Here is a 14,599-nt window from a genome sequence, read left to right on the forward strand (position 1 = left end):
GGGTTTAAAAGAGTTAATTACCACATGCTCTAAGTAATCTCTCATAAAAGTATAGTTAATAAATTTGGTGGTAATGTTGTTATTAGTGTTATTCTAAAATCGCTATTCTGAGTGACATGATAATATTTTAGGTAGACTGCTGTAAGAATCATCATCAAGGATTCTACTGATTTTTTACCAAACTGTATTTTTAGATGAATTCTGCTTCTTTAGTCTCTTATCAACCATAGTCCAAGACTGAATTAGATACTTGCACCAGAAATGGATGCAGTATCATTGTACGAATGGTTAGAAATAGGCTTCATTAAACCATCCTGTATGTCAAATGTTTAACTGTCTCTCACACTGCACTGGTGTACAGAAAACTAATATGATGAATAATTATGTATGTTAAATGTATTCAGAAATAAGTTGATAAATACACGTGTTTGATACATTTAGGGTCTGACAGTTTAAAACATTTAATCTACTGTTTAAGGCGCAGATGATAACCAAAAAATGGTTCCAACTTAATTGCTATCATTTGTATTGAAATATGAAGTTATAGATAAATATGTCTGAAACTATTTGAAATGTTCTGAACAATAAGAAAATACTAAATTATTTAAATAGTTTCATAACAGATTGAAATGGAATAAAACAAAACCTTAAGAATTTTTTTTTAATATGCAAATTTTATAGACCTCTATAATGCATTATTGTAATGCATTGACTTCTCATAGTAATAGTTTTTTCTTATTTGTATATTTGAAGTTACAAGTTAAACTTTACTTTTTTAAAGTAGAATAATAGCTTGAAAAAATATATGACCTAAAATTTTATCAAATTAGTAAATCATCTTATTGGTACAAGCTGGATTATATAAGTTATTGTCAGGGATATAACTTGCTATAAAAAATTATAACGTAGAATAAAAAAAAATTCAAAACACATGAAATCTATTTTATCAAATGACTAAAATTGGAGTAACAAAATGTTGATGAAGCTATTTTAGACTCACCAAAACATTGTATTTATATGTATAGCTTTTCTTTATCCAATTTATCTGTTTGATAAAATTGTTTACAGATAACTGATAAAGTTGAGTTATAGCCTTATTTGATCACCTAATTACCATTAAGAAGTGTTTCACAGCTTGTGAAGCTCCCAATATCATTGAAAAGTGTTGCTAATGTGGAGAACTGCGAACTAGATAAAGAGTCAAAATGTTCATCTTTCTTTTTCCATGCTAGCCAAAAAATGTGTGAAGTTTTCACAAAGGTTTTAGTATGACTGAAAAGCATTTTAAGAGCACTTGGGAACAGGCTATCACTAAGCACAGTTGTGCTTAGTATAATCTAAAAAAAATCATAATTGTAGAGTAAATGATGTTATCATAAACCTCTTGAAGTTAGCTTTCTTACAGAAACCTGGTGTTCCTTTAAAAAACTTTAGTGCTTAGTATAAGCTAAAAAACATCATAATTGTAGAGTAAATGATGTTATCATAAACCTCTTGAAGTTAGCTTTCTTACAGAAACCTGGTGTTCCTTTAAAAAACTTTAGTACAGGGTGAAACAGAAATTACCAGCCAATAATAGATGATAATTAGATGAGTGTAACGTGTAGAATGCTTTGTACACTATACAATCAGTGGCTTTAAGGAGTCAACCCTTATATTATGTCTGTAGTGAAAGAGTAAAGAAAAAATCAATAATACACATAATATTAAATTATATTATACACATTCATAGAATACACTAACTCAGTCAGGGGAAAAATCATCACCAAAATAATAATAAAAAAACATTTTTAAAATGTAAAATGATGTAGGAATGGCAGTACCAAAAATAATGCAAACATGAATATAGGGCTGACACAGCTATAAATTTTTCGTATATTCTTTTATTACTATATGTTCTTCAACACTAAGTCCCAAGAAGTCAAGATTATGACAGGTGATGACCGACAAAACTGATGTGATATTAACAATATTATTACGTTTGAATTCTAAAACTAAAACAAATGTTCTCTTATGAACCTACTTCAATGAAGTTGTATAAAAAAAAATAAGAGGGGAAATGAGTAATAAATTTTTTTTTTTAAATAAAGTATGATGTAGGGATGGCAATGCTAAAAAAAGTATAGAAACAAGGTAGGGATAAATACATAAAACCATGCAAAAATCACTACATAAGTAACCAAATCTTTCCAATAATACCTTTTATCTACAATTACACGTTGAATTCTCGTCAGCTGCACGAATTCTGGTTTAAATGAAAGCATCTAAACTGAATAGTGTTATATAGTCTTATGGTGGCTAATAACCATAAGCTTGTAAGATTGATTCAGTATTTACTGGCTACTTATGTAGGGATTTTTTGTATGGTTTTGTGTATTCATCCCTATCTTATTTCTGTACTTTTTTAACATTACCATCCCTACACCATACTTAATTTTTGCAGGTTTTTTTTTATCACTAGTTTATGTTTAAAACTGGAAATATTATGATTGTTTTAAGGGCACTAGTTTTTTAAATTTTATGTTGGGAGAAACCAAGTGTATAAGCCTTTGTTCTGAATATATACTCTAAATGGAATTTATTTCAGGTGGATAAAAATTACACACACACACACACATATATATTTTGAAATTGAGATATTTTTCCCTTTTCATAGTCTGCCAACCAGGGTGGTACGGCCAAGACTGTCAGAGACCTTGTTTATGTGTGAATGGTGGTACATGTAACCGTGTCACTGGAGAATGTCACTGTCGTCCAGGTTTTGTGGGAGAAATGTGTGAAAGAGGTTGGTACTTTTCCTCATTTGAAAACTTTAATAATTCTATTCAAATTGTGCCCAAATTGAATATTTAATGTTAATACTTCATTTTTAGCTGATGTCCTTTTCTTAAGAAGCATTATCAATAAAATTCCTACTGTTTTGTTCTTTTGTATTGGTGTTGGATTTGAAGTTTCCAAATTCATAGATTTGCTATTGCCCCTTGAGTTGATGTTCTCAATTGTATAGATTTATTTTCATTAGATTTTTAGTTTACAAGGTTATAGGCTTTTATCTTGTGAGATACAGCTATCAGAAACTTAATTATTCTGTAACAAAGAATGTAAATATAACTTTATTCATACAGCTTTTTACGGTTTTACTGCAGATAAATGTGTGTAAAAACACGCACTCATACAATGAGGCTTAATTGAGGAATGTCTTATTTTCTTACCTTGCCGTGTAATCCAATCCGTTCTATATTTCTTAATGCATTATGAGCATGTTAAGTACATATGAAACTTGGGTTTCCTAGTTTACTTATGGGACTTTTCTGATAACTTAATATTCTGGGAGCAATAGCAAAGCTAGGTGTTTCTAATATATCTCCAAGAAGATGTAGATTTTTTGTCTTTAGTGATTCACGGATAAAGTTGTCTCCAGTTATTATAGTCACTGCAGTCTAGCTGATCTGAACTAGAGACAAAATTATTATTATTCAAAGTTTTGTCTTTAGTGATTCACGGATAAAGTTGTCTCCAGTTATTATAGTCACTGCAGTCTAGCTGATCTGAACTAGAGACAAAATTATTATTATTCAACGTTTTGTCTTTAGTGATTCACGGATAAAGTTGTCTCCAGTTATTATAGTCACTTCAGTCTAGCCGATCTGAACTAGAGAAAAATTATTATTATTCAACATTTCATCTTGCTCAAAATCACTGATTCCTTATTTTGTGTACAATGGAATTGTACATTTTACTAAAAACTTACTACATTTTATGTAGATACATATATAGTGAATTTAGAATTATAGCCAACAATACAGGATCAGTTCATTCAATTAATCAAAAGGCTAAACTATTTGTATTATAAATTACCTTCTTGATTGTTTTAAAGCTGTAAAACATCAGAGTTATAGATTCAGTAGGAATGGTGAAACATGGCAGTAGTTTGACTGTGGAAGTGTAGGTGCGCATCTCGATGAATGTGATAGTTCATGAAAAGAAGAAGTCATGCCCATGAACATTAGCTATCTGGCAAGTTTTTACTGATTTTGTCTCTATTAACATGGGATTATTAGAACATCTGATATGTGGTGTTTTCGTCCATTAACATTAAATATGTTGGTTTTTAATCAGATATGTTTCCAAAAAAGTGTGATCTGTAGTACTTTCACTTTTTGTTTCACTTTTGAAATAAGTTTGATATTTATTATTGATTATACATGTTTATTTATAACAGTAAGGAAAGGAAAAGTAATTAAATTCAATTTAATTCTATAATGCGAGGTATTAAAAATTAACTGCAATTGTCTTTTTTTGATTAGTAACTAAAAGTTTTGTTTACTTACAGCAACCTATACAATGGAAAAACTTACACAAGAGCATCATCTAACAAGAAATGAGGCAAAACAGTACCAGTGAGTGCCTTGATCTTTCCTGATAGTTTTGTTTCAAAGAAAAATATCTAGCCTAGAATTATATATATATATTTTTTTCAGTAAAATGAAAGATTTCCTACTAATTTAAGGTAAGAAAGATCAGAAAATAATGCAAAAAACAACAACAATCTAACTATTTTTGATGGTTTCTATGTACATCATGCAATTCTGTCTTTAGTTATCTGTATCTTGATGATATTGTATTGAAAAGTTTCTTATTCTTTAGGTTGTGGCTAACACTCTTAATCGTTATTGGTGCTGTTGCTGCTGTTTCTTTACTATTCAACATAATCCTTCTTTGTTACAACTGTGATAATTTCTGCCGAACTAGATCACCTTACTTTGAAAAAAGAGAAAACTGTTTTCAGAAACAGAGATCTCGCTTCTCCTATGATCCTCATTCAAATTTAGAGATATCTTCTGAAGAAGAATTAGTGTTGATGCATGGACAAGGAGGTGGTGAACAATAACTTTTACTGCTCTTGTTGTATTTGGTGCTCCTACTGGTTTCTCAGCTTTAGAGTGACCTGTGATATATTTTTTTCAAACAGAAACTATTTTCTTATTGAGCTAATCAGAGTTTTAATAATCCATTCACGTACATTGAATGTAATATCTATCTGAATAGTTATGATGATATGTAGAGTAGAGCCTCATACGTGTGAAAATTCAATAATGGGTCAAATTGAATGCTTAATGTAGAGAAAAATAAACTTTGATATTTTTTTTAAATGTATCATTTAAAATATTCCAATATATCTACTTACTAACAGTGAATATCGAGCACTGCTGATTTCTTTTAAAGTTGTTGGTATTTCTGCATTTAATAACTGTTTTTATGCATTCCTCAACTCAGTTACAAACTTATATTTAAATTCTCTATGACAGTCACTTTTTCTCTAGCTTTAATTTGAGTACAGGGATGGATAAGGATGACAGTAAAACCTTAGATGACACTATCAGTAGATCCAATATTTATGTAGATGTTAAAAGTAATTTTTAAGCTGTTTTTTATTATTTCGCCCTGACCCAGTCCTTAATTTCAGCTTTAATTTGACCTCAGTCAATTAGGTTATGTTGGTCATATATAATGCAAATATACTTTATAACTATGAATAAAAACCCTATAACCCGAGTGCTTTCGAAAGGTAGACCTTTCTTCAGTTTGCCCCTGAAGAAGAAAGGTCCACCTTTCGAAACCACTCTGGTTATAAGGGTTTTTATTTCATTTCTATCAAGACTTCTTGAAGCTATGTGTTCTTATAACATCATGAATACCAATAATAGAAATTTTAGACTAACCATAAGTCATTAGTAATAAATATGATGATTAAAGCATTGTCATGTGAGAGTAACAGAGTTGAACACATTTTGATAAAGTGCAAAAGAAATTAGTTTTAATAATAAAACGTGCATAACACGTGCAGTATAACACTAAACTGAAAATATACAAGAAACATTAAAAACGTTTACAAGAACATATGCATGTGCAGTATAACACTAAACTGAAAATATACAAGAAACATTAAAAACGTTTACAAGAACATATGCATGTGCAGTATAACACTAAACTGAAAATATACAATAAACATTAAAAACGTTTACAAGAACATATGCATGTGCAGTATAACACTAAACTGAAAATATACAAGAAACATTAAAAACGTTTACAAGAACATATGCATGTGCACAAATTTGTTTGTTCTGTAACTAAATCCATAATCAATGATCAAATTACTGGCTTGATTTGAACAATATCTGAGACCTAACTTGGATGCATAATCATACCAGATAACATCAGCACGTGAGGGCCAAACAAACCGATTTGAATCTATCTGTTGCATCATTTTCACTTTCAGTTTCTATTTGAAGGCAATTATAATTCCTGCACAGAACTTGCCATAATAGAAAATAACACACCAAAGACTTTTATTGCCTCAAGTGTCAGAAATCAATTTGTTGATTCAGTGAAGTTTGATAGGGACATGGAGGAATCTCTTCAGAAAACCCAGTGTCTCTCTGTTTATTTGAACTGGTTTCTACTTCAAACTGAACAATTTATGGTAAGTAGTATTGACAAAAAGCAGGATAAGAACAATAACAACTCAGGATTCTACAGGAAATAGTATCAAGTATTTGTGTGAAGACTTGGTGAGTTTTCATTGTTCCAGAAACTGGTTGTAACTCTGGAATTTCTTCACCTAGTGAGAAGATAACATTATGAACAAAATAGTGAAGAACAACAACTTATGATGCCCATATTTTTAATTCACTAAACAATAATAATGCATCCTTAACATCAACAAAATGGGAAATTAGGGCATCCCTGCTCTTTTTAATTGCAATACCAATGCTGCCTGGATCCCCCTTCTGATGCCAGCTTCCAAGAAATTTTACAAGAGAGTTTTGAATCCAAGAGAAAGTAGTTTTATTTCTATTAAATAAAAGTTAAATCTATTCCATTATTGAGTTATTGGCCAATCACTTTGAAGGTATAGCACATCTATATCTGGGTATCTAACTTTGAGCTCTTTCGAGACTGGTTAAAGGTAGTCCCATATAGCAACATCATCATGCCAGTGGGATTCAGACATTGTGCAGAATGATATTATTTTGCCATCAACAAGGCTTACAACATATTTGTGCGAAGTCACGTGCATGCAATGCTCTAAAATGTGAAGCTTTAATTTCTTCATTATACTTAAAAATCTAGTTCTCTACAATATCAGTATGCTTCATTTGGCAAGAGTTTATCTTTTATGGTTTAATAGTTAAAAGTTGAGGAGCATGACTGTAAAAAGTTTGGCAAAATTTTTGATATAACAAGTCATTAAAAGATGAGATGAGATCACTGTGTGCTTTTCTTTTACCCCCTTAATACAGTTTGTTATTTATCACCATGACCTGTGTGCACATGTATTATAGGATCCACTCTCACCACCACATTCCCTGCATTATATATGTAATATTTTCTTTTACCCCATTAATACAGTTTGTTATTTATCACCATGACCTGTGTGCACATGTATTATAGGATCCACTCTCACCACCACATTCCCTGCATTATATATGTAATATTTTCTTTTACACATTTATGTTTACAATTCTCGTGGTAGCAACAACTTGCATCCTTATTGCAGCAAAATTTGTAGACAATATCTTCCAATCTCTAAGATGCACGAATAACTTTCTGAACCATCAGATTGCCATTTGTCAGAAAATTTGCAAAGACAAGCAATCAATTATAGAAGGTTTCAACAGCCAAAAAAAAAAAGTTTCATTTTTATAAATTTTTATACGATACTTGAATATCTGATTCAGTTACAAAATTTTGATATTGTGATTCATCAGTCTTTTTTTGTTTCCCTCAAGTGACCGGGGACCTTCTTTCCTGTAGTCATCCTACTGTTTACAACATTCTCAAAGAACTTGTGTATCTTCTTGGATACTGTACTGTCTAACCCCTTTAACTTACCCAATTTGTTATTATAGGTCATTAGTTCACTGCTCTTTTCACTGGCTTTTTTTGTTTCCTAGAATATGTGAATGAGCCGTTTGTAAGAATCATTAATCTGTACTCTCCAAAGATCTTGCCACTAATAGTTTTAGATAATACACATCTGTTGCCTCATTTTCTCATTAAAGTATACTTCTCTTTCAGTTTCTTTGTCAGTACAAAGTGAAATATCGGTGTTTTTTCTTATCTCACCTGCATTTTTCTTGATTTCTTGGGTCTTTTTTTGTTGTTGTTGTTGTGGAAAGTTTGAAGCATTTTGGGGCATGTATTCTCTCACATGGCACCATGTTGCTTGTACTTTTCTTTCAGTCTCCTGGTGGGACAGCAGGAAGTCTACAGGCTTATAATGCTAAAATCCAGGGTTTAATTCCCCACAGTGGACACAGCAGATAGCCGAATGTGGCTTTGCTCTCAAACAAACAAACATTTCTTTCATTGCAATTATTTCTGAAAGCTTTCACTTTATTTTGTTTATTTCTCGATATGCATGAGTTCAGTCTCATCTTTTTTTTTCTTTCTTCCTTTCACTCTCTCTGTTTTTTTTTGAAGTTTTATGCTGAAATCAAGAAATTGAAACACCTAATAAGCTATAAAACATGTGCAGAGCTGTTATTGTCTAAAATGTAATCAAGTTTTAATGAGCTAAAAATAAAAAAATGACTACGTTAAGAGGCCAAGTAAAAGTGTTTAAAATAACATATTTTCTGGGAATCTGCACCCTGAATCCATACAGGGCTTTGCCCCTTGATCTCTACAGGTCCCTACTGCAGGCCCATGGACCACTCCATGGCAATACCTGGGCCATTGTTTAGCAAGAGCCCCACATTTTTCTGCACTGGGGCTCACAAAACCTCATGCCAGCCCTTACCTCTTTTGTGCATTTTTTAATTTTTTTCTCTTGCATTTCTGCTTTTCACTTCTTTTTCTTTGGCAAGATAAGTTTCTCCTCTTCCTGGGTCTGCATTTATTTTCTGGCAATAACACCTCTCTCTTTGTGGACAAGAATGGCATGAAAGAAATCAGTGATCTAAAATGGCTTCACTGTAAACATTCATAGTAAATGTTTTTTCAACTTTACTCTGTGATATTTTTGATCAGTTTGTGTAGGATCTATTAATAAAAAAATAACTGATTATATGTAAGACAGACATAGTAATCAAGTTTAAATCGACTACTGAAATTTACAAAAATATTAAGATAACAAAAAACTGCATTTCAAAGCATAAAATTAACTCCGTCACGACAGTGGTTGTAATGGAGTTGAGAATTTTCTGTTTTGAATAGATCTGTTCAGTAGCAACTATGACCTAGTTGTGACTTATAAAACCAATCCAATACCCTAAGCTACCAAACACTTTTACTTGTTAATAAATTGGTATATTTCTTAAAACTTGCCAACAGAGTTGAATTAGTAAACATTTTAGAAACTTAGCGGATATCTTAAAATATACTGAAAATTAATTAATACCTTTCCTGTCAGAACAATGAGCAATGACATGCTAAAAAAAGATGTAAAGAAAGTAGAATCAGATTCTCTAACCTTTTTTGATGATTCTATCATCATTGATCCGTGCAGTCTTGAACCGTGCAGGAATCGGCTCTGCATCTTCCATCATGTGGCCAAAGCGGTTCTTGATACCAGATTCTACAGCACTTACAAGTGTTATACAGAGCTTGATCTTTCTAAGCTTTATCACAGGAAGTAGATTGTAGGCAGTAGCCACTCCACCTGCATATTTTTCTCAGATTTTAAGATGTCCAGTGCCTTGGTCATGGGTTTCATTATGACATCGTACTTTGTCAGGAATGCCAGCTCCACGGGATTCAACCCGTCAGTTTACATGATTTTAATAAAATATTCTAATATAAAACAAATTACACAGTAAGAAACAAAATGTAATCTTGCTTTCAAAAAGATTGATTAGTAAATCACAAAAAGTGTAGGGATAGAAAATACAGTATAGGAAACGTCATAACTGTTTACAGTGATTCATTCAGATAATACCAATTCTAGAAGCATCATAATGTATAATAATTATTATTGAGCATATAAAATAGCCACAAGGTAAAAATAATACTGTAATTATCAATATGTTACTCACATTTTTATTTTAAATTCAGCATAAACGTTCATAATGGATCCTTCCCCTTTCTCATTGCGATCCTCTCCACAGCCAGGTACAGGGAGTTCCATCAAGTCTGATTGGAGCGAATAAACTGTAATTGGCATTGGTCATTGTTACATATTAAAATTTCAAATAGACTGAAACCAAGTCATATGATAATCAAATTAATGAGGATATCTAAAGATTTAAATTTAGAAATCAGGTGAATATTGATATGTAGCAAGTTTATGGTATTTGTCAACAAGCTTAATGTACACCGTTTTTGTGTTTCAAATATATTTTAATATATGCACTATAACACAAGAAACAACAAAGGTTATTACAAATGATGATACTCAAAAATAATATTGAATCCTTTATCTGCCCTGTAAATTCCTCGATATCTTGTCAATTATCAATGATGATAGTAATATCCAAAGTCCTAAAATGTTTCCATATTAAGCGAGAGTCATAAAATGTTTCTGTAGAAATTACAAATGTCTTATTTAAATCCTGCAAAGTTGAATGACCTGCAGTATTCGAAACCTATGAATGTTCCTGGTCATGTATTCAAAGTACCCGATTGATAAGTGTTATGTCAGTCGAAGGTATAGCTTCTGACATTAATAAATGTAATAACACTATGAAGCTAAATTTGAGTAACATGTGATTCTTCACTGGTAGAATACCTGGCTCATCTTATAATTCTAGAGGTATATCAGGCATTCAAAGTCTTGTATTCTTTAATATCATCATGCAACAATGGAGTAAACGTAGTAGTTATCCCAAAATTAGAGCCAGATTGGCTATTGGTGAAGCCAAATGCTGCATTATAAAGAAATACTCTGAAAAACTGGCTAGATTCTAGCTAATAATACAGTTTGGAGTCACTTTTTATAAAATACAAAAAATGACTGTAGAGATGTACATCTCCTAAAGTGTTAGTGTACTGTTTCAAAGAAATAACTTAGATTTCCTAAATGGAAGCCATACTTATGCTAGTAATATTTGGGGTTGTTTAGTAGTCATAAAAGCAACAAAGATATAACGTAAAAACTCCTAATAGTGAAACCAGGCTTTAACATACAAGTTATAAAGAAATAAGTATGTTCTAAAAGTAGAGCCAGACTCTGGATAATAGTATGTTTAAATATTGCAGCACATTCACATGTTTCAAAGATGCAAGTAACATTATATGAAAGTAGAGCCAGACTCTGGATAATAGTATGTTTAACTATTGCAGCACATTCACATGTTTCAAAGATGCAAGTAACATTATATGAAAGTTGAGCCAGACTCTGGATTATAGTATGTTTAAATATTGCAGCACATTCACATGTTTCAAAGATGCAAGTAACATTATATGAAAGTAGAGCCAGACTCTGGATTATAGTATGTTTAAATATTGCAGCACATTCACATGTTTCAAAGATGCAAGTAACTGCTATCATTATGAGATGCAGCTCCCTCTAGCAAACAAACAAGTTATAATATTACAAATAGAGCTGGTTTCTTTTGGCTCTAAATGATGGACGCCATCTTCAGCATTATTATATTTTGTCATCCATGACTGGGCTATGGGTAGGTTTAGCTCCACCAGTGTCAAGTGTTGCTGGTTTTTTGGCCATAACTGGTAAATCACCTGTACCATCAATTGCTGGGATGGTAAAATTTCCATCTTATTATTATTAGTTTTCTAAGTAAGTTATCCCATGTTGTAACACGTTATGAACTTGGAAGTATTAAGAATAAACAGATTGAGTTGAATTCTAAGTGTCTTCAAAAAATAAAAGCTATATTTTCGTTAAAGAAAACTTTCATACATAAATAAACAGTATGTTAGAAATGGAATATATTAACTCCTTATAAGCTGGTAACAGAAATAGCTCATTTTGACAGATAATAGTAGAGTATGAGAAAAAAAATGTTTTCATAAGACAATGTTTAAATTTAATTCTTGGAAGACAAACATCTGTAAATAAAAGTTTAGTATTCTAAAACAAAGCAATCCAGGAAAGGTTTTCCATTTAATGTTATTCAAGTTGAATGATGATGAGCCGTCTCGCACTCTTCTAGCCTCAATATATGTAAGTTTAATCTTCAGAAATCGTTGTGTTAGATTACTAAAAAAAGTCAATTGAGAAGAATTCAATGACATCAAATAGATGATAAAATATATTTAATAAAGAATGATTTACCTCTTGAGACGAGTCATCCAAGAGATCTATAGCAACTTTCGTACAAATCCATTTAGCCGTTTTAAATGTCACCTGTTAAAGTTAAAAAAACAAGAGGAAGAAGAAACAGAAGTCAGTAAAAAGTGAGTATTGTTACAGATCTTTTTCAGTTTTTAGGCATGGTGGTCTCAAACTTTAATTGTAAACTAGCAAAAAGAATCGTTTATACGAGTCTCTGTGTCTTATTTATTTAATTATTTTTAAAAAACAAAAATTCCTATACCGATAATCATTTTTAACTTTACGTGTATTATCTTAATAATACCATCAAAATAAAATATGCTTTAATACTAGCTAACATGTTTTCTCTTTGAAACAATATTACAACAGTAAACCAATTACGAAGCTCTCATCGAAATGTGGAAACATATACTTTGTGCCAATGTGCTTTTACTGCCATCTCTTGGGAACAACAAGAGGGTTTCAAGTGCGTTAAAGATATTTTCAGAAGACATTAAATACGAGACGTATAGATATATAAATAATTTGAAGCTTAAGTTATTAACAATTATTACCTGAATATTATTACTTTTAGACAACTGGAAATATCTTCAGATAAATATGCATTGATTTGACAAAAAAATATTCTTTGATAACGACCCATGACCTAAAAATTCGAATAATTTGTTATTCACCGCGTTGAGCTCTGTTCAGAGTAGCATTAAAGTAATATTTGATACACGTTTACCGAAATTGTATTTTGCTCATTCAATGCCTACAAACGAAAATCAAGAAAACTTAAAAACGAGAAGTCCGTATGTTGCTGTTTTAAAGTCTGATTTCTGACAGATAAGAAACTACAATACAAATTGATCCATTAATCTTTACGTCATCACATACTACAATGAATATATAACATTGTTATTTACTGCAATGCCACTTATCAGTTAGTATATTACAAGGGTTCTTGATTGTGATTTACTTGTGTTGATTCAACGTGATTTTTAGTATAAGTAATGGATATAAAAAGCTTGTGCTGCCATCTTTTAAGCATAATAAGAAGCGTTGAATAATTATTTGAAATATATTATGAAGTCACACAATAATTAGGAATAAGCTTTGAAGATATCTTCGCCTAACTAACTTGTTCCAAAAATTAACACCTTGTTATCTTCGGTGGTTTAACTTGCAATGTACTTCTCTTTTAATTCGTTCCAAAGCAGAATAAAAAATGGTCTTTTCATATTCACATTCCTGTAACGGAAACGAAATGAATAGAGCATATAACTTAACATTTTGGGACAACAATGGACTTATTGGTCCATCTGGGCTATCCCGTCCTCTAAAATAAACTAAGACTATTAAATAAATTAAAAGGATATCTTAAGGCTTACCATTCACATAGTTATCGAGCTTTCTCTTAAACTCACTTATATTTACTGCCTCCACAATATCCGAAGGCAACCCATTCCAAAGTCAAACCACCCTGTTAGAAAAATGAAACTGTCTTTGTGTCCCCTAGTCCTACTATTAAGTACGAAAAAAGATTATGCATCAACACTATCAACTTCCTTTACAATCTTAAATACCTCAATCAGATCTCCTCTCTCTCTTTTCTTCAAGAGAAAAAAATCTGAGAGATCCCAATCTCTCCTCGTATGACAACCCCTCCATCCCAGGCACCATTCTAGTAATCCTCCTCTGAACTCTTTCCAACAGTTCAATGTCCTTCCTAAGGTAAGGAGCCCAACACTAAACACAATATTCCAACTGTGATATAACCAGTGACCTACACAATGAAATTATAAACTCTTTAGACTTCTATTCAATATTTCTGTAGTTACAACCTAAAAATCCTATTTGCCCTACTACAAGCAACAGCACACTCCTTGGGTGGCTTAAGAGACTGACTGACTATTACATCAAGATTACTTTCTTCCATAACTCTGTCAAGGTTATTCCCATCAAAATTATACTAATAATTGAAACTGTGATATCCCACATGCATTATCTTCCATTTATTATAATTAAGACCCATTTGCCATTTATTTTCCCAACTTACTAAATGATCTAAATCCTTTTGTAAAACAGCAGCAGCATCCTCACAGCTAGTAACACCCAATACCTTAATATCATCAGCAAATTTAAGTATTTAAATTACCATTCATTCATCTATGTCATTGATGAAAATCAAAAATAGCAAAAGTCCTAATACTTAGCACTGAGGTACCCCACTTGTCACATTAATCGTGTTTGACTGAACTCCATTTATAACAATCCTCTGCCTTCTTCCATCCAGCCACTCTTCTATCCAATATGCTATCTTATCCCCCACACCTATAGCGATAATTTTTTTACAAAGCTTTTATGTGGCACCTT

The 14,599-nt window shown here is 31.6% G+C and overlaps 1 protein-coding gene and 1 long non-coding RNA gene across 2 annotated transcripts; one reads left to right on the plus strand and one right to left on the minus strand.

Moving 5' to 3' along the window:
* The first annotated feature begins 2,536 nt into the window (after positions 1-2,536).
* Positions 2,537-7,272, plus strand: LOC111089700. The gene is made up of 3 exons (XM_022402640.1): positions 2,537-2,785; positions 4,334-4,400; positions 4,648-7,272. The coding sequence occupies exons 1-3, from the start codon at positions 2,773-2,775 to the stop codon at positions 4,889-4,891; spliced, it is 324 nt and encodes a 107-aa protein (XP_022258348.1). The 5' UTR covers positions 2,537-2,772; the 3' UTR covers positions 4,892-7,272.
* LOC111089701 lies at positions 6,520-12,313 on the minus strand. The gene is made up of 4 exons (XR_002613930.1): positions 12,242-12,313; positions 10,041-10,137; positions 9,479-9,798; positions 6,520-6,622 (listed from the first exon to the last, which is right to left on the minus strand). It is a non-coding gene; the product is annotated as an uncharacterized LOC111089701 (long non-coding RNA).
* Positions 12,314-14,599: the final 2,286 nt, after the last annotated feature.

The sequence above is a fragment of the Limulus polyphemus genome, unplaced genomic scaffold (genome assembly GCF_000517525.1).
Source record: "Limulus polyphemus unplaced genomic scaffold, Limulus_polyphemus-2.1.2 Scaffold7083, whole genome shotgun sequence".
Taxonomy (NCBI): Eukaryota; Metazoa; Arthropoda; class Merostomata; order Xiphosura; family Limulidae; genus Limulus; species Limulus polyphemus.

Coding starts and splice junctions, on each gene's coding strand:
- LOC111089700 (XM_022402640.1), top strand. Junction 4,401..4,647: donor AATGAGGCAAAACAGTACCA/GTGAGTGCCTTG, acceptor CTTATTCTTTAG/GTTGTGGCTAACACTCTTAA.